Here is a 21,492-nt window from a genome sequence, read left to right as displayed (position 1 = left end):
GTGACTATTGGCTAACATCAATTCCGGAGCAAACACCAATTATCCCGGAGCTAGCCAGCTGAAGAGTTCCATCAGCCACTCCTGGGCTACAATCACCTATCCGGACCCGTTTTACTGCCGATGCGGAGCCCCACCGGGCCTTCACGACTAGGATACCGACGTTATCTGCCCGAGGGAGTATTTCAACTGGCCCCTCCATCGCGACGTAACCTGAACGTCCATATGCTAACTGCGGCCCGCTAATCGTTAGCTGTCTTGAGCATATCGGCTGCTATCTGAACAGGTCTATCGAACAATCTTCTTAGGCCACTATAACTATTTTGACAATTGGATTGGTCCCCTCTACCACACGGAACCCCACTAATCTACCAACGGAATTTCACGGCGTGGCTAAAAACAGACCTCCATCTTCTGCTAGCTTGCTACCCATGACTAGCTGTCTGAATCACGAAGCTAGCACCAGTTAGCAAACACAATTCTACAATTCACAACCTCTCTTTCGCCACCGCCATCCGGCTTGGATTCTCTGTCGACACGACCACGTCTGGTCTGCAGACGAATACCCCATCCGCTGTGCCCTCAACCGGCCTCCGTCTGAGCAGACCCCCTCCGTCTGAGCAGACCACCCCCCGGGCTACTAACTTTAAACGCCGCGGGCTAGCTTAGTGGAGGCCTCACTGCTCCATCTACGGCTGCCCCCTGGACACTATGATCACTCGGCTACATAGCTGATGCTTGCTTGACTGTCCATTAATTCACGGTACTCCATTCCGTTTATTTGTGTTTTATCTGTCAGCTCTGTGCTTTAACTCAGGATCTGTGTGTAGTTAATCCGACCCTCTCTGCCTAGTCGTCGCCATTTTTACCTGCTGTTGCTGTGTTAGCTGACTAGCTGCTGTTATCTCACCTGTTGTTTTAGCTAGCTCTCCCAATCAAGACCTGCAATCACTTTATGCCTTATTGTATGTCTCTCTCAAATATCAATATGCCTTGCATACTGTTGTTCAGGCTAGTTATCATTGTTTTGGTTTGCAATGGACCCCGTAGTTCCACTCTCCGTACCTCTGATACCTCCTTTGTCCCACCCCCCACACATGCGGTGACCTCACCCATTGAGACCAGCATGTCCAGAGATACAACCTCTCTTATCATCACCCAGTGCCTGGGCTTGCCTCCGCTGTACCCGTGCCCCACCATACCCTGGTCTGCACATTATGCCCAGAATCTATTCTACCACGCCCATAAATCTGCTCCTTTTATTCCTTGTCCCCAACGCTCTAGGCGACCAGTTTTGATAGCCTTTAGCCTTTAGCCGCACCCTCATCCTACTACTCCTCCTCTGTTCCTCGGGTGATGTGGAGGTAAACCCAGGCCCTGCATGTCCCCAGTCACCCTCATTTGTTGACTTCTGTGATCGAAAAAGCCTTGGCCTTATGCATGTCAACATCAGAAGCCTCCTCCCTAAGTTTGCCTTACTCACCGCTTTAGCACACTCTGCCAACCCTGATGTCCTTGCCGTTTCCGAATCCTGGCTTAGGAAGGCCACCAAAAATTCTGAGATTTCCATACCCAACTATAACACTTTCCGTCAAGATAGAACTGCCAAAGGGGGAGGAGTTGCAATCTACTGCAGAGATAGCCTGCAAAGTTCTGTCATACTTTCCAGGTCTATGCCCAAACAGTTCGAACTTCTAATTTTAAAAATTAATCTCTCCAGAAATAAGTCTCTCACTGTTGCCGCCTGCTACCGACCCCCCTCAGCTCCCAGCTGTGCCCTGGACACCATCTGTGAATTGATCGCTCCCCATCTAGCTTCAGAGTTTGTTCTGTTAGGTGACCTAAACTGGGATATGCTTAACACCCCGGCAGTCCTACAATCTAAGCTTGATGCCCTCAATCTCACTCAAATCATCAAGGAACCCACCAGGTACAACCCTAAATCCGTAAACATGGGCACCCTAATAGACATTATCCTGACCAACTTGCCCTCCAAATACACCTCTGCTGTCTTCAATCAAGATCTCAGCGATCACTGCCTCATTGCCTGTATCCGCCACGGGTCCACGGTCAAACGACCACCCCTCATCACTGTCAAACGCTCCCTAAAACACTTCTGCGAGCAGGCCTTTCTAATCAACCTGGCCCGGGTACCCTGGAAGGATATTGACCTCATTGACCCCCGTCAGTTGAGGATGCCTGGTCATACTTTAAAAGTTACTTCCTCACCATATTAGACAAGCATGCTCCGTTCAAAAAATGCAGAACCAAGAACAGATATAGCCCTTGGTTCACTCCAGACCTGACTGCCCTCGACCAGCACAAAAACATCCTGTGGCGAACTGCAATAGCATCGAAGAGCCCCCGCGATATGCAACTGTTCAGGGAAGTCAGGAACCAATACACGCAGTCAGTCAGGAAAGCAAAGGCCAGCTTTTTCAAGCAGAAATTTGCATCCTGTAGCTCTAACTCCAAAAAGTTCTGGGATACTGTAAAGTCCATGGAAAACAAGAGCACCTCCTCCCAGCTGCCCACTGCACTGAGGCTAGATAACACGGTCACCACTGATAAGTCCGTGATAACCGAAAACTTCAACAAACATTTCTCAATGGCTGGCCATGCCTTCCTCCTGGCGACTCCAACCTTGGCCAACAGCCCCGCCCCCCCCCCCCGCTGCTACTCGCCCAAGCCTCCCCAGCTTCTCCTTTACCCATATCCAGATAGCAGATGTTCTGAAAGAGCTGGAAAACCTGGACCCATACAAATCAGCTGGGCTTGACAATCTGGACCCCCTATTTCTGAAACTGTCCGCCGCCATTGTCGCACCCCCTATTACCAGCCTGTTCAACCTCTCCTTCGTATCATCTGAGATCCCCAAGGATTGGAAAGCTGCCGCGGTCATCCCCCTCTTCAAAGGGGGAGACACCCTGGACCCAAACTGTTACAGACCTATATCCATCCTGCCCTGCCTATCTAAGGTTTTCGAAAGCCAAGTCAACAAACAGATCACTAACCATCTCGAATCCCACCGTACCTTTTCCGCTGTGCAATCCGGTTTCCGAGCCGGTCACGGGTGCACATCAGCCACGCTCAAGGTACTAAACGATGTCATAACCGCCATCGATAAAAGACATTACTGTGCAGCCGTCTTCATCGACCTGGCCAAGGCTTTCGACTCTGTCAATCACCATATTCTTATCGGCAGACTCAGTAGCCTCGGTTTTTCTAATGACTGCCTTGCCTGGTTCACCAACTACTTTGCATACAGAGTTCAGTGTGTCAAATCGGAGGTCATGTTGTCCGGTCCTCTGGCAGTCTCTATGGGGGTACCACAGGGTTCAATTCTCGGGCCGACTCTTTTCTCTGTATACATCAATGATGTTGCTCTTGCTGCGGGCGATTCCCTGATCCACCTCTATGCAGACGACACCATTCTGTATACTTCCGGCCCTTCCTTGGACACTGTGCTATCTAACCTCCAAACGAGCTTCAATGCCATACAACACTCCTTCCGTGGCCTCCAACTGCTCTTAAACGCTAGTAAAACCAAATGCATGCTTTTCAACCGTTCGCTGCCTGCACCCGCACGCCCGACTAGCATCACCACCCTGGACGGTTCCGACCTAGAATATGTGGACATCTATAAGTACCTAGGTGTCTGGCTAGACTGCAAACTCTCCTTCCAGACTCATATCAAACATCTCCAATCCAAAATCAAATCTAGAGTCGGCTTTCTATTCCGCAACAAAGCCTCCTTCACTCACGCCGCCAAACTTACCCTAGTAAAACTGACTATCCTACCGATCCTCGACTTCGGCGATGTCATCTACAAAATAGCTTCCAATACTCTACTCAGCAAACTGGATGCAGTTTATCACAGTGCCATCCGTTTTGTTACTAAAGCACCTTATTACGACCCACCACTGCGACCTGTATGCCCTAGTCGGCTGGCCCTCGCTACATGTTCGTCGTCAGACCCACTGGCTCCAGGTCATCTACAAGGCTATGCTAGGTAAAGTGCCGCCTTATCTCAGTTCACTGGTCACGATGGCTACACCCACCCGTAGCACGCGCTCCAGCAGGTGTATCTCACTGATCATCCCTAAAGCCAAAACCTCATTTGGACGCCTTTCCTTCCAGTTCTCTGCTGCCTGCGACTGGAAGGAATTGCAAAAATCTCTGAAGTTGGAGACTTTTATCTCCCTCAACAACTTTAAAAATCTGCTATCCGAGCAGCTAACCGATCGCTGCAGCTGTACATAGTCCATCTGTAAACTACCCACCCAATTTACCTACCTCACCCCCCATACTGCTTTTATTTATTTACTTTTCTGCTCTTTTGCACACCAGTATCTCTTCTTGCACATGATCATCTGATGATTTATCACTCCATTGTTAATCTGCTAAATTGTAATTACTCGATTTATTGCCTACCTCATGCCTTTTGCACACATTGTATATAGATTCTCTTTTTTTTTCTACCATGTTATTGACTTGTTTATTGTTTACTCCATGTGTAACTCTGTGTTGCTGTCTGTTCACACTGCTATGCTTTATCTTGGCCAGGTCGCAGTTGCAAATGAGAACTTGTTCTCAACTAGCCTACCTGGTTAAATAAAGGTGAAATAAAAATAAAAAAATCTCTTGTGCTTGCATTGTTGGACCTTCTCTGGGTCAATAGCAGCTCTTACTGAGGGGTTCAGACAACGTCTGAGTCCCAAATGACACCCTATCCCCTACACAGTCCTGGTGTACGGCCCTTTGGTAGCCTACAACCTGGACCCTTTCTCTTACCTGGCCCTCATCCCTTGTGTAATGGGTTTGAACTCCAATCCACCATCAACCAGACTGTACTTCCTCACCAACCTTGACCTTCTCTCTGCAGCTGACCTGGACTACGCATTTCTTATGTATTCAGAGTTCCAACCTTCAGCACAACCGTCTTGCTAGGGCTGCCACAATTACCCTATTACAGTGTAACCGACGGTTATGGATGAAAATACAGCTGACTGAAGACGGGACAGCTGTGCGGTTGAGTTCGTTTCTGCGGTAACATGGGACTCTTGACAACATGATGAAACTTTGTTTCTCCTTGCTTGAACAAGCAGGGTGTTGTAGCAAACTATGCTTTGGTTGCCTAGCAAACACCCCCCACAATGCAGGAGCACCCTGGCAATTGAACTGGTACACTAATGGGTACACTCGCAATGGCTGTCTGGCATTGTGATGCAATAATTTCAATGGTGATGAATTGCTTGCTGTTTGGGGTTTTAGGCTGGGTTTCTGTATAAGCACTGACTGCTGATGTAAAAAGGACTTCATAAATACATTTGATTTGAATGTTCATTCAAATGATGTTAACTAATGTGGCTCATGAAAATGGAATGTATTTTTTGTAATGTCAGTTGAGTTGAATAAACAAATAACAGCACATATTGATGGGTACACTTCCTGCTTTTACTTCCTGCTTTGCTCCTATGGGTACACTTGCAATAGCCGCCAGTCCACCCATTATGTCATCATCGACTTGAATGGGGACGTGAAGGGGTGCTGAAGATGGCGGCGAGTGCAGACAAGATTTCAGCTTGCTCCGAGTAACCTTACATTTAAGTAAGTTTGAGAGGGATAAAAGTTAACGGAACTTGGTTTATAGTAAACACAATAGAGAACAACGCTTAGTTGACCGCTAATTTGATCTGAAACTTTGATAAATAAATGGAAGGTAAAAAATGTGTGAAAGAGCAAAGGGAGGAGAAGGCAGTTGCTAGCGGAGCACTCATACATTGGAGAAAAACCGCCACCTGACTCCTGGAGGATTCTGGACATTCGGTTGATTCTTTAAATCCATTCAATAGTACTGCACCCAAAAAGATACATAAAGAATTGTCTTTGCGCAAGCTACAGGTCAACATAATCGATGCCGTCTCTGCAAAGATAAACGAAAGAGCCGATGGTCTGGAGAAAATGATACACGAAAACACATGAAAAATTGTTGACCTCGAGACCTCTCTGAATCACGCATACAAGAGTATCGAAGAGCTTAAACTTGCAAACACTGCTACTTCTGAGAAATGCACTGCACAGGAGAAGACCATCGCAGACATGCAGGAGCTCTTATCGGAAGCAGAGCCACACCGGAGAAGGTGGGGCTACGGCTTTACGGTGTCCACGAGGACCAGGATGAGAATGTGAAGTGCTTAGTAAGAGATATCTGTAACCGTGTGGCACCGGACTTCCCCGATGGATATATGGATATGGCTGTGGATGTCGCTCATCGTTTTGGGAAGACACAAGATGCCATCATCAGCTGCTCGATCATCATCCAGTTTGCTTTTCGCACAGCGAGAGATGCAGTTTGGAAGAAAGCAAAGGAAAGCGCCTTTCTGAAAGAGAGAACATTTAGATTCGCTGAGGACTTGACTGCAGCAGACAAGGCAGCAAAGGCAAAATGGTGGCCTCTTGTACCACAGGCCCGAAATCAAGGAAAGGGTGGATACTACAGGGGAATCAGAGCCTTTTTCGCAACGGAAAATAAATAGGACCGGGTGATTTGTTCTGTCGGTAGGTTTACAAGGTAGCTCCTTCCCCACTGCAAACTGAGCATTCTAGTTTTGAAATATGGTGTTACTGTTTACAAGTTAAGACTTCTGTTAATACATATAGGAAGCAACTTTTTATAGAGAGGGTAGAGTTGAGATTGTAGAATAGAAAACAAAATCCTATGCAGATATGGAAGTTTATGTCAATCAATGCCAGGGGGATACGAAACCTGTTGTTTTTTTTTTGTTTTTGTAAGGACTGCAACGCAGATTGTGTATTCGTTCAAGAAACACATTCATGCAATGAGGACTATAATTATTGGGAAAATCAGTGGGGCAATGTCATTTTTTTGGCCCACGGGACTAATCATTCAGCTGGGGTTGCAATTTTAGCACGCAATTTCAAAGGGACAAATTTGTTTACTCAAATGGACTCCAATGGACATTGGGCTAGTAGCGGTCATCAACCACATGGACAGATGATGTGTGTTGTGTAATGTATATGGATACTGTTCTAGTCCTCCAAATCACTTCCTTCTAGAGGAAATTAAAGAAATTCTTAAAAGTCTTCTTAGAAAACATCCTTCCAGTGTACACATTGTTATTCCTATATACTGTTGTAGCTTATAGGTATTGGTCAGTGGTTGCCTTAACAACTGTGCCTTAGCAAAAGATCTTACTAGAACTTTCCTGATAAGTAGGGCTTACAATGTCTTATGATTTTTGTCATTGGTGGCGATTTTAATATGGTTTATTCTAATGAGACTGATAGATTGCCCCATAGGCCTAACATTGGTGTGAACAAGTTGGTGAATTTCTGCCAAAGCTTGGACTTAATTGACATATGGAGAGTTAAAACCCCTGGAGAGAAACAGTACACATGGAGTAATAGAGATCGTTCTCTACAATCAAGAATTGATTTGTGGGTGAAAACCTCTAGTCTTGAGCCCAACACTGTAGAGGTAAAAATACTGCCTGCAGTCCTGACGCATCTTAAAGTCATATGGTTGACTGTAAGAATGTGCAGTAATGATGGTAAGAAATACTCTGGTGGTTATTGGAAATAAAATAACTCATTATTAATGCATGATGATTTAAAAAATGTGATTAAGAATCTAATTTCTGTTTACTGGAGTTTAGCTACATCTAATGCAGAATATGGCAAATATAGGCAACTGCTGAAATGTAAAATCCGCTCAGCCTGTATTACTTATGGAAAACGGCTTGCTTTAAGAAGGAGATGTGAGGTAGCTGAACTCTCTAAGACAATTGCGGATATCACAGAGATTGAACATCTTGATCTTAATGAGAAAGCTAAATTGAATGATTTACAGAATCAACTAGATACATTGTATGAGGAAAAGCCTAGAGGAGCCTTCATAAGATACAGAAAACAATGGCTTGAAAAAGGTGAAAAGAACAGTAGATACTTTTTTAATTTGGAAAAGAGGAGAGGGGAACTCAACACACTTCGGAAACTTAAGATGAATGGGGTTACCACTGAGGATAGAGAGTTGTTATCAGACTTTACCACTAAGTTTTATGAGAATCTTTTCTCCTTAGATAACAATTTGAGTGACTAAGGATCTCCTTGATTCTATAGAGAATGTTAATTCGGTTAGTGAAGAATTTAAAATCGGTCATGTTGTCAAGATTTATCCATTATGGACATCCAGTACGGGGTTGCTCAGTTAAAAAATAACAAATCTCCAGGTTGTGATGGATTAACCTCTGAATTTTACAAAACCTTCTCTGAAGAAATAGCACAATTTTTCCTTGAAACCTTTAAGGAGGCTATAAGGAAGGGAGAACTATCTGAAGCAAGGGGTTATTACTCTTATAACTAAACCACACAAGGATCTCTCAGTTGCCATACCAAGCGGTGATGCAGCCAGTCAATATGCTCTCAATGGTGCAGCTGTAGAACTTTTTAAGGGTCTGACCATCCCAAATCTTTTCAACTTCCTGAAGGGGAAGAGGTGTTGTCAGAGCAAACCTACTTTTTGTGCTTCTTGGAGCAGAGCAGAGCTGTTGTGAAGAAAGTGGTCAAGGAAGTGAGTTGTTTGTTTATACAGGACCTCCCACCCGCCCTCACCTACCAACCAATCATGTCAATGCGGAGCTATACGGAGCCCTCCGCATTGTCACAACATTTGTGATGTGCACAGCGATGCATCTGTATGCCTCCGCAGGCTACGCAATTGCGTCACACCCTCCATACGAAGCCTCCAACCACATTTTTCTGATCAAGTATAAATTGGCTTTTAGTGATGCGGACACAGAGGACCTTGAAGCTCTGGACCCTCTCCACTACAGCCTCGTCAATGTGAATGGGGGAGTGCTCGGGCCTCTGTTTCCTGTAGTCCACAATCAGCTACTTTGTACTGCTGACGTTGAAGGAGAGATTGTTGTCCTGGCACCACACTGCCAGGTCTCTGACCTCCCTATTAGGTTATTTCTGTCCCGTAGTGTAGACAGGTTAACAATGACAAGGCCAGATTAACAGGACGCCTACTCAGACTATGTGCTGACCAGGTGGAAAGTTTTTTTAACTGACATTTTCAATTTCTCCCTGACCCAGACCATAGTCCCTCTGCCCAAGAACGCCACGTAGCACTCACATCTGTAGCAATGAAATGCTTTGAAAGTCGGGTCATGGCTCACAACACCATCATCCCAGACCCACTCCAATTAGCATACCGCCCCAACAAATGACACAATCTCTATTGCACTCCACACTGTCCTTTTCCACCTGGACAAAGGAACACCTACGTAAGAATGCTATTCATTGACTACCTCCAGCGTTTAAACACCATAGTGCCCTCCAAGCTCATCACTAAGCTAAGGATCATGGGACTGAGCCCCTCCCTCTGCAACTGGATACTGACTTCGAGGGGCCGCCCCCAGGTGGTAAAGGTAGGCAACACCACCTCCGCCACGCTGACCCTCAACACGGGGGCCCCTCAGGGGTGTGTGCTTAGTCCCCTCCTGTAATCAATTTTCACCCACAACTGTGTAGCCACGCACGACTCCAACACCAGTATCAAGCATCCCTGCCTTCCAAGACCTCTATATCAGGCAGTGTTAGAGGAAGGCCCGAGATTTTGCCAAAGGGTTCAGCCACCCAAGCCACAGTCTGTTCACTGTAGTACCATCTGGCAAATGGTACCGGTGCATCAGCTCTTGAACCAACAGGCTCCGAGACAGCTTCTACCCCCAAGCCATAAGAGTGCTAAATAGCCAGACTGCTAAATAGTCAATTAAATGGTACCGGAAGTATCTGCACTGGCTCTACTACGCGCACACTAGACTATACAAAACATTAGGAACACCTGCTCTTCCCATGACATAGAATAACTAGGTGAATCAAGGTGAAAGCTATGATCCCTTATTGACGTCATCTTTTAAATCCACTTTTGTCAGCCGGTTATTGTCATGCAAAAGACTGCCGGTCTCACAGTAACTGACAGTTAATTAACAAACACTGTTAGCATCTCCAGGCCTCCACAAATACAAGCCGCTGACGTGCGCCGTTGGAACATCTACATTTAAACAAGTCGAACAAATCAATTTAATACACACTAATCACAATAAATCCATTATTTTAGTCGGGTCTAAAGAAACATGATATGAAGACGATGCATTTCAGAAGAACAGAATATGAGTTGGCCTACGTTATCTGGCTATGCTCCATTCCATAGGCTGTAGGCTTGTTCATTTAGCCAACAAGATATGCTTGAGTCCTGTGCCATTTTATTTTATAAGATTTTGTAGTGAGAAGAATATAATTTAAATGAATAAAATAGAAAGGATAATTTTCCCCATTCCGGTTGCCAAATAGATGTTCTTATCAAGTCATCATATTTACACTACTCTCAATTAAATCTTGTCTTTACTAATAGATACCATTTGTTTAGATTTAGAAAGGCCCATTATGAAATAGATGAGAACAGTGGCAGGGGACATAATACGTCATCTGTATGCACTCCAATAGAGAATGGAGGCCTCACGCCTTCCCATTGGTCCGTTTTGTAGGCTACTTGGGTTTTATAGAGGAGCATGTGTTTAATAGAAGCAGAAGAGAAATAAATAACACTTACTTCACTCCAAGAATCAACCACTGTTTGAGGAGCATACTCTCTCTGCCCCGACAGGTGATATTCCTGTTTGAGGAGCATACTCTCTCTGCCCCGACAGGTGATATTCCTGTTTGAGGAGCATACTCTCTCTGCCCCGACAGGTGATATTCCTGTTTGAGGAGCATACTCTCTCTGCCCCGACAGGTGATATTCCTGTTTGAGGAGCATACTCTCTCTGCCCCGACAGGTGATATTCCTGTTTGAGGAGCATACTCTCTCTGCCCCGACAGGTGATATTCCTGTTTGAGGAGCATACTCTCTCTGCCCCGACAGGTGATATTCCTGTTTGAGGAGCATACTCTCTCTGCCCCGACAGGTGATATTCCTGTTTGAGGAGCATACTCTCTCTGCCCCGACAGGTGATATTCCTGTTTGAGGAGCATACTCTCTCTGCCCCGACAGGTGATATTCCTGTTTGAGGAGCATACTCTCTCTGCCCCGACAGGTGATATTCCTGTTTGAGGAGCATACTCTCTCTGCCCCGACAGGTGATATTCCTGTTTGAGGAGCATACTCTCTCTGCCCCGACAGGAGGCAGATCTCTCTGCTCAGTGCTTAATTTGTGAAACCAAATCAAATCTGTGTTCGGGAACATCGATAGTAACATGTTGTCGCAACGAAACTAATATCACAAAACTCGACAGCCCCTCTGCGTGCTGGAGAAAGGAATAAAGGAGAAGTAAACTCACGGCGGTGAGATATTCTGTAGCTAAAAAAGGTCATGTGTCAGCCAATTAATTATGTTTATTTTTTATTTTTTAAATGCCCTATTACGAGGCCATTCATAATCAAATACAAATTTACTAATTGTAGGCTAATTGTACGCCACCCTGCACAATCAATGAACCAACAGCATCGCCTTGGGCTATATGTTCTCTCCCAGACTCATGGATAGAAATGTTGGAGAGTAACATACGATAACCAGTCCATCCAATATACTTAATAATACAGTCCACAACTCAAAAGGAGATTACTCCATTTTTTTTTTTAGTATAGGCTAGACCAATAATGTACCAAAGACATCTTAAAATCTGTTTGGTTTTATGTTTTTCTGCCATGCGTAATATGCGGTAGGCAATGTATTGCATAACAGCAGAATATATTTTTTTTATTAAAACTGTGCGTGTGCTCATAAGCCTATGCATAAGCTCTAATATGGGTGTTTCTAATGAATCATCACCTTAGAGAGTGCTGGCCATTTCCTTGTGTTGGGATTTGAAACAACATCAACAACCATGTTTTACACCCAGTTTCAACCTGCTGTTGAACTTCTCTCTTCACACTGATCATCACAGTGAGGTGAGTTTTAAAAGTACTGTAGTGAGGTACTGTAGGCCTACTGTTTTGATGATATGTGTTTGATGTGATTATCAATTGCATTGATGTCAGAGTGGTTAGAGGAACAATAGCTGAGTACCAAGTAATTAGGACCTGATGGCTATTAACAAGTTGGGTTCTACCAAAGCATGTCCAGAGTGCTTAAGAGGACTCAATGGTCACGTGGAATTTTACTACGGTCATGATTCCTGACTGCTGGTGTGGCGGAAATATGGCCACCACAACAGCCCTATGAGTGCCATTCAGAGGGTGAAACAAGGTAAGTACCATTGAACAGGGTATTGTAGTAGGTGCCAGTGTAACGGATGTGAAATGGCTAGCTAGTTAGTGGGTACGCGCTAGTAGCGTTTCAATCAGTTACACCAGGCTCACCGGTTTCTGTCAAGAACTGCAACGCTGCTGTTTTTTTTCACCCTCAACAGTTTCCCGTGTGTATCAAGAACGGTCCACCACCCAAAGGACATCCAGCTAACTTCACACAACTGTGGGAAGCATTGGAGTCAACATGGGCCAGCATCCCTGTGGACCGCTTTCGACATCTTGTAGTCCCGTGCCCCGACGAATTGAGGCTGTTCTGAGGCCAAAAAGAAGGTGGAACTCAATATTAGGAAGGTGTTCCTAATGTTTGGAGTACTCAGTGTACATACAAACACCCACACACATTCATATACGCACACTGGCAGATCAATTGCTACTGCTGCTGAGTTTTTAATTTTACTCTTGATTATTATCTATCCTGATGCCTAGTCACTTTACCCTGCCTTCATGTACATATCTACCTTAAATACCTTATCTATCCTGATGCCTAGTCACTTTACCCTGCCTTCATGTACATATCTACCTCAAATACCTTATTATCTATCCTGATGCCTAGTCACTTTACCCTGCCTTCATGTACATATCTACCTCAAATACCTTATTATCTATCCTGCTGCCTAGTCACTTTACCCTGCCTTCATGTACAACCTCAAATACCTTGTACACTGATCTGGTACTTCCTGTATAAAAGCTCCACTGTATTTTATTCCTTGTGTTACTATTTTTATTTTAATACTCTGCATCGTTGGGAAGGGATCGTAGAGCAAGCATTGCAACGCACCAGAAAGAAGCCTATTTTTACATTCAGGGTAGAGTTAAATCCAGAAAGTTGGTGAAGCAAAATAAAATCGCACAGCAAATGAAGAAATGAATGCAACAACTAGGCCTATAATTTATTTTCCAGAGCTTTGAAACATTTAGCCCATAAGTGTTTGACTGTTGAAAGGCATTAGCAGCGTGTCATGATGTGTAGGGATAACGCTAACCCCATGCCATGTGTCTCTGCCAGGCCCTTGTTCCTCTGAGCCTGCCACCGAGCAGAGCAGCCCTTGTTCCTCTGAGCCTGCCTCCGAGCAGAGCAGCCCTTGTTCCTCTGAGCCTGCCACCGAGCAGAGCAGCCCTTGTTCCTCTGAGCCTGCCTCCGAGCAGAGCAGCCATGATGAAAGCACAGCACAGGCAGATAACAGCAACAAAGAAGTTTCGCAGAGAGAGGGAAGGGTTTAAGGAGAACACTGTCATTAGCAACAATGATACGCTGGGCTAATCTTGCGATCTGTTTGACAGGAATCTATACAAATAAGTAACACTGAAGCTCCAAACCCACACGGAGGGTTCATCCCAAATGCCATCCTATTCACTATACAGTACACTACTTTTGACCAGGGGACTTTGGTCAAAAGTAGTGCAATATATAGGGAATAGGGTGGCATTCGAGACATGTATTGTACTGTACCAGCTAAGGCTAGAACAACTACTATATAACCGTGTAACCAATGGTTATGGATGAACACCGTAATGAAAATAAAAAAAATACCAAAAAATTATACAATTGTGTGGAACGAACAGCCGGGCATTCGTGCGGTTTGAGTCTGTTGCTGCGGTTACATAGACTCTTAACAACGTGATGAAACATTGTTGCTACTTGCTGAAACAGCAAACTAGTCTTCAGTTGCCTAGGCAACACCCCCCACAATGCAGCAGCAGCACACATAGAAACAGAATGAAATTGGAACCTCATACGTACACTAGCAATGGCTGCCTTGTATTGTGATGCAATCATTTCTATGGTAATGTAGAATGTTCATTCAAATGATGTTAAGTGATGTGGCTCTTGCAATGGAATTAACTTTTTGGAATGCCGGTTGAGTTGAGTGAACAAATCATAGCACATATTTTAGCATTTTTACCTCCTGCTTTGCTTCTATGGGTACACTCGCAATGGCCTCCAGTCCACCCATTATGACATTGTTGACTTGAATGGGGATGCCCATTCTATTCATTCCATTTCTATGGCAGTCAAGAGCAGAGGAGAGGATACGTCGTCCCCCCCCTGAACGGTTATTACGGTGACCGCGGTCACGTTGCCAGCCAATTAATGTCATCCCAAATTCCGTGACAATCACAGCCCAAGTACCAGCGTCTTGTTTTTGGAGACTAAGTCATGTTGTTGTGGGGTTTGACTCCATTTAACTTCAAATTGTTTGACCGTTAAATGGATCACTGGTTGTGGTGGATGTTTGAACCTGATACTGCCATGTTAAAAAAAGTTTTCCTTGATACAGAGAATAGTACCACTCGAATAAGGGACGGGCAATCTCCGTTTCACTCTCCCATACTATCCTCTGCTGTGCATTACATCAAGCCAACAGATACACATGCTCTGAAAACAAACACAGGCAGCATCAGGAATTGAACGGGAAAGCAGGTGTGTGTGTGTCTAGGTACTCACTGGTTTTGTTGTATGTGACCTTGGCCAGGAGTTTGTGGGCCAGGAGGATGTCTCCACTCTTCACTGCCACCAGGAGGTCCTGCTCCTTACCCATGATCGACCACCACACAAGCAACCAGTGAGCACACACGGCCCTTACGAGGTCAGTAGTCTAAGTGGTCCTTGGCAGTCGAGCGCTCAACTTCACACAGTCAGATGCATGGTGGGTCCTTCAGCTCTTCAAAATCAGACACAATGATGATGAACGTATAGAGGAGCGTCACAAAACACCCAAACCAGCCAGACAGTCAGTCTGTGTCAATCAGATAGGAACGGACCAGACCATTGTTATTAACTGGGTGAGCCTAGGCACCAGCTGGGTGAGATGGTGAGATAAATTGGGGTAGTTGGTTGTTGTTCCTCTGCCTTTTTGTTGGTCGGTTTGTTTCCAGAGTGTGTTTGTGTGTGGGGTTCTGGTTGTTGTCTGTCCTGGTCTAAATTAAAATGCAGTATTTCTGGAGTTGTCCTCAGGGCAGGGTGTGTCGCGTAGTCTACTTGTCCTCAGGGCTGGGTGTGTCGCGTAGTCTACTTGTCCTCAGGGCTGGGTGTGTTTCGGGTTCTCCTCTGTGTCCGCCAACCTGGAACAGTAGAACATGCCATTAGAAAACAGAGACATGCCTTCACGAGCTGGGAATTTACTACCATTCAATGAAACCACTTGCAAAGCTCAGTGTGGAGCCAATGCACTGCTAGGCTAGTACTCAACTCCATTCCAAGTATACAGCAATGTAAATGATAAACAAAAATGACTTTATCAAGGACGAAATCCCCTCTAAATATTCTATTGGTTTAAGTGTGTTATTACAGGTTGTTACTACAACCTAATTAAGCATGGTGTCATTCTAAAACCATTATTTCACTCAGGAAGCCCTTCCACCATGGTTACCTGAGGATCATTCCATGACGGAATACATCTCCTTTTACTCCTTCCACTTTCCCCTCAACTGTTTTTTTTCCTCCCTTGGAGCTGTCTGGAACTCCAATTGCCAATTCTCCTAAGGTAGTACGTAACATAGGGAATAGGGTGACATTAGGAATGCTTCGTAGAAGGCAGAAGTGACTGCATCTTAATCCCGTTCCCTTAATGCTACATCACAGAGGACAAAGCCATGTAGCAGCACTAAGGGGATAAAAAATATCCGGGAGAAAAAGGTAAAAAAAAACATTTTTTAAATTATAATAATAAATATATAGTTCCAGTCATACATTTGGACACACCTACTCATTCCAGGGTTTTTCTTTATTTTTACTATTTTCTACATTGTAGAATACTAGTGAAGACATCAAAACTATGAAATAACACATATAGAATCATGTAGTAACCCCCCCCCAAAAAGTGTTAAGAATCTAAAATATATTTTAATTTGTTTCAAAGTAGCCACCCTTTGCCTTGGCAGCGTTGCATACTCTTGGCATTCTCTCAACCAGCTTCATGAGGTAGTCACCTGGAATGCATTTCAATTAACAGGTGTGCCTTGTTAAATAATTTGTGGAATTTCTTTCCTTCTTAATGCCTTTGAGCCAATCAGTGTTGTGACAAGGTAGGGGAGGTATACAGAAGATAGCCCTATTTGGTAAAAGACCAAGTCCATATTATGGCAAGAACAGCTCAAATAAGCAAAGAGAAACAACAGTCCATCATTACTTTAAGAGATGAAGGTCAGTCAATACGGAAAATTTCAAGAATTTTGAAAGTTTCTTCAAGTGTAGTCGCAAAAACCATCAAGCGCTATGATGAAACTGGCTCTCATGAGGACCGCCACAGGAAGGGAAGACCAAGAGTTACCTCTGCTAGAGAGGATAAGTTCATTCGAGTTACCAGCCTCAAATTGCAGGCCAAATAAATGCTTCAGAGTTCAAGTAACAGACATCTCAACATCAACTGTTCATTGGAGACTGCGTGAATCAGGCCTTCATGATCGAATTGCTGCAAAGAAACCCCTACTAAAGGACACCAATAAGAAGAGGAGACTTGCTTAGGCCAAGAAACACGAGCAATGAACATTAGACCGGTGGAAAGCTGTCCTTTGGTCTGATGAGTCCAAATATGACATTTTTGGTTCCAACCGTCGTGTCTTTGTGAGACGCAGAGTAGGTGAACATATGATCTCCGCATGTGTGGTTCCCACCATGAAGCATGGAGGAGGTGTGATGTTGTGGGGGTGCTATGCTGGTGACACTAATTTATTTAGAATTCAAGGCACACTTAACCAGCATGGCTACCACAGCATTCTGCAGCGATACGCCATCGCATTTGGTTAGTGCTTAGTGGGATTATCATTTGTTTTTCAACAGGACAATGACCCAACACACCACCAGGCTATGTAAGGGCTATCTGACCAAGAAGGAGAGTGATGGAGTGCTGCATCAGATGACCTGGCCTCCACAATCCCCCGACCTCAACCAATTGAGATGGTTTGGGATGAGTTGGACTGCAGAATGAAGGAAAAGCAGCCAACAAGTGCTCAGCATACGTGGGAACTCCTTCAAGACTGTTGGAAAAGCATTCCAGATTAAGCTGGTTGAGAGAATAGCATGAGTGTGCAAAGCTGTCATCAAGGAAAAGGGTGGCTATTTGAAGAAACTAAAATGTAAAATATATTTTGATTTGTTTAACACTTTTTTGGTTACCACGTTTCCATATGTGTTATTTCATAGTTTTGATGTCTTCACTATTATTCTACAATGTAGAAAACAGTAAAAATAAAGAAAAACCCTTGAATGAGGTGTCCAAACTTTTGACTGGTACTTTATATAAAAATAAAAAACATTTTGGTGGGGGGTTTGTGTGCAGCTGCAAGTGAATGAGATGAGGCACATCAGACAACGAACGCAGAGATGTAGCCACCCAACCCCAATTAAAACAGGATATCTTCTGGGCAAAAACAAATGAGAGAGTGATGAAAAGAAAAAGTGGAGAAATAAACACAGACAGACAGAAGGGGGTTGAGAGAGAGCGAGAGTTTATTTGACTTGCTTTGGAAAAGAGAGAAAGAGAGACTAGAATAAACAGACAGCATTTTGTACCGGTGCCCCCGCACATTGACTCTGTACCAGTACCCCCTGTATATAGCCTCGCTTATTATTTTACTGCTGCTGTACAATTATTTGTTACTTTATTTTCTATTTTTTTACTTAACACTTATCTTTTTTAAGTTCTTAAAGCATTGTTGGTTAAGGGCATGTAAGTAAGCATTTCACTGTAAGGTTATATACCTGTTGTATTTGGCACATGTGACAAATACGTATTCATTTGTATAACGACAAAAGAAAACCTGTCATGACAACTGAATGTGGGTACTTTTTGTTTGTCACCTGGCAAATAATTTTCCTTCACAAGGACAATAATCTATTCTTTCTATTTTACACTATCCCATTCAATTACATTTCCCCCCCATTCTTCGGAAATCTTGTGCTGGGACATAATGGCACAACAACGAGTTAGAAGGAGGAGCTGTTATTGGTGTCTCTGTCTACAGCAGGGCTTCTGTTTACCAGCAGGTTGTGGGGCTAACTACATCTAGCCTATATGTAACAGTATAACTTTAAACCGTCCCCTCCCCGCCCCGACACGGGCGCGAACCAGGGACCCTCTGCACACATCGACAAGTCGCCCACGAAGCAGCGTTACCCATCGCTCCACAAAAGCCACGGCCCTTGCAAAGCAAGGGGCAACACTACTTAAGTCTCAGAGCAAGTGACGTAACTGATTGAAATGCTACTAGCGCGTACCCGCTAACTAGCTAGCCATTTCACATCCGTTACACTCACCCCCCTTTCAACCTCCTCCTTTTCCGCAGCAACCAGTGATCCGGGTCACGGCACCAATGTAACAGTATAACTTTAAACCGTCCCCTCCCCGCCCCGACACGGGCGCGAACCAGGGACCCTCTGCACACATCAACAACGGTTGCCCACGAAGCACGGTCGTTACCCATCGCTCCACAAAGGCCGAGGCCCTTGCAAAGCAAGGGGCAACACTACTTAAGTCTCAGAGCAAGTGACGTAACTGATTGAAATGCTACTAGCGCGTACCCGCTAACTAGCTAGCCATTTCACATCCGTTACATATACAACACTGTGATAGGTTATTGTACACATCAGATCACATCAGCTTTGATGATAATATCGTTCTATTTTAGGCTACACTTATGTGAAGGGAGATGACATCATGTAAGGAAGCAGTCATGAAACTATTTTAACTCCACTCAGAAGTTAGGCTATATGATCTCTGAACTTTTTATTTAACTAGGCAAGTCAGTTAAGAACAAATTCTTATTTACAATGACAGCCTACCCAGGCCAAACACTAACGACGCTGGGTCAATTGTGTGCTGCCCTATGGGACTCCCAATCACGGCCTGTTGTGATACAGCCTGGAATCGAACCAGGGTCTGTAATGACGCCTGTAGTGCCTTAGACCGCTGCGCTACTCGGGAGCCCGGCCAGCTAGTAGTAGCTTAATTAATGCCTTTCATTCGTGCCATGATGAGCCACTAATTTAAAACTGGTCAGGCACCTTGCTTGCCAGCTAGCAAATGACTGTCTTATGGATTGACCCCAAACCCAGTACACACAGTTTAGACCAGGGTTTCCCAAACTCGACACCCCCCCTGCACGTTTCGTTTTTTGCCCTGACACGACACAGCTGATTCAAATAATCAAAGCTTGATGATGAGTTGGTTATTTGAATCAGCTGCGTGGTGCTAGGGCAAAAAAACAAAACGGAGTTTAAGAAACCCTGGTTTAGAGGGTGTCATAACGTCACATTATAGCTTAATCAGCAGCTGTCCATGAGGGAGGCACATGTAGGAACATTTGTAACTAAACACAGTGCTGTTAGCTAGATTGCGTCCCTGTAGTTAGGGAAACAAACTGGCCTTAAAACAAACCTGAGATAGCCAGCTACATAGGCTACTATTGACAAGCAGGTGTACCCATCTATCTTGAAACATAAACAGATCAGTGGTTTTTAAATCTCTCCTCCGGGTCCCCGGACGTTTCACCTAATCAAGTGCTTTTTGATTGGTGGTCTTGCAAGACCACTCAATAATAAACCAACGAATAGGGAAAATACAAACTCACCAGAAAATGTTGACAGATGTTATACGGTCCTTGACCTTGGACTGGTGAAGCGTTGAAGCCAGGGTGTAGTGCTCAGCAGTCAGGTGCTTGTAGACTCAATGGAATCTGCCTGTATGAAGAAGTTATGCTGCTACTGGCAACACATAATCCAGACAACGTTTAGATACATTATTGAAAGTCTAACTGACATTATTCAGTTAAATCTTATTTTGCTTACAGTAAATAAAATCCTGTCATTCGCGCCAGACAGACAATTCCTGAAAGATAACTCGCCTGAATTGTCCCTGCGTTAGGAGGACATCTTTCGCCAAATCCCTCTGCGACCTAGAGCGAAGCGCGCGGCTCCAACAGTTTGGCTCCGCCTCCACACGCATCAAAACTCTGGTGGAGAACTTCGTCGCGAATGAAGACACAGATCCAGGATCAGATTACAATGCTCCCATACTATCCTTAATCATTAGGGGAGTGAGCAAATATCTGACTCTTTTTTTAAATTTTATTTCACCTTTATTTAACCAGGTAGGCTAGTTGAGAACAAGTTCTCATTTGCAACTGCGACCTGGCCAAGATAAAGCATACCAATTCGACACATACAACAACACAGTTACACATGGAATAAACAAAACATAGAGTCAATAATACAGTAGAACAAAGAAAACAAAAAGTCCAGACCCTTGCACTCTGTATCGGTAGTTAGGCTAAAGTTATAATTTATTGGAGCTAGAATTAAGATGTCCATAGTAGACAAGACAAGGTCTTAGGTCGGTTTTTACTGTGTAGAAATATTCGAAAGCCGCGCAATCCAAGTGGCATTAAATTGCTCTGATAGGGTTTGGAAAGGAGTTTGTGTATGTAGTCAAGGAAACATAAATAAAACGGTCCACAGTTCGAAGTTGTTAGGTCTTAGTGACACCTGCTGGTAAGACGGGGTATCGTAAGTAACACACCCGTTGCACTCAAATCAAATGGACCGATGCAGTGTGCTTTCAAAAGTACGACAATGAAATACATGTATTTTAGTCTTGTTTAAACAATGAATCACGCATAGCTTCTCTTACAGAGCGAATAAACTATTAGAAATAGATTAATTCAAGAATTTAAAAATGTTAACCATTCTTTGCAATTTTAACACTATCTTGCATCACTCAAAGAATATTCTGTCTAGGTAGCAAACTCAAACATGAGTGGGAGTGAGTGTTACAATGCCTCCTATCTCCTTGGCTCATTACACTCTTTCAGAACCACTCACAGTGCATTCAACACTGAAATTACTTTGAGTTTTGAGTCATCTGAGGTTTTATCTGTAACATCTATGTACAATGAAAATGCAGCGCTAAAAAATGTACAGTGAATGATAGAAGTCTAAGGATGATATTTTCATAATCAGTTATCCACATGTCCCTTTCCACTGTACAGTTTGATACATTTTTTGTCATGGAACTTCTTCCATGTTTTCATCTCCTTTATATAATCATGATTGACGACAAATACAATTGGTGAGTGTTGTTTGTCGGAGTAGTAGTTTGGGTACTTGTAGTCCAAGGTGCTGAAGCCATAGGCACCTGATTGAGAGAAAAGTCAAGAAGATA

The 21,492-nt window shown here is 44.1% G+C and overlaps 1 protein-coding gene across 3 annotated transcripts in view; it reads right to left on the bottom strand.

The window, feature by feature from the left end:
- Positions 1-20,237, bottom strand: part of LOC129828648 (caskin-2-like) — a 123,734-nt gene extending 103,497 nt beyond the window's left edge. For 2 of the 3 annotated variants that reach the window (XM_055889743.1, XM_055889746.1), the window contains exons 1-2: positions 19,904-20,237; positions 14,781-15,397 (exon numbers count right to left, since the gene is read on the bottom strand). In XM_055889743.1, coding sequence (XP_055745718.1) covers positions 14,781-14,874 — 94 coding nt within the window. In that variant the 5' untranslated portion in view covers positions 14,875-15,397; positions 19,904-20,237. Of the gene's footprint in view, positions 1-14,780; positions 15,398-15,705; positions 15,815-19,903 lie in introns of all 3 variants that reach the window. The other variant, XM_055889745.1, reaches the window with a different exon arrangement.
- Between the last annotated feature and the right edge of the window lie 1,255 nt (positions 20,238-21,492).

Source organism: Salvelinus fontinalis, chromosome 30 (genome assembly GCF_029448725.1).
Source record: "Salvelinus fontinalis isolate EN_2023a chromosome 30, ASM2944872v1, whole genome shotgun sequence".
Lineage (NCBI taxonomy): Eukaryota > Metazoa > Chordata > Actinopteri > Salmoniformes > Salmonidae > Salvelinus > Salvelinus fontinalis.
The sequence above is the reverse complement of the archived record's forward strand: the minus strand, read 5'-3'. Positions and strand labels throughout refer to the sequence as shown.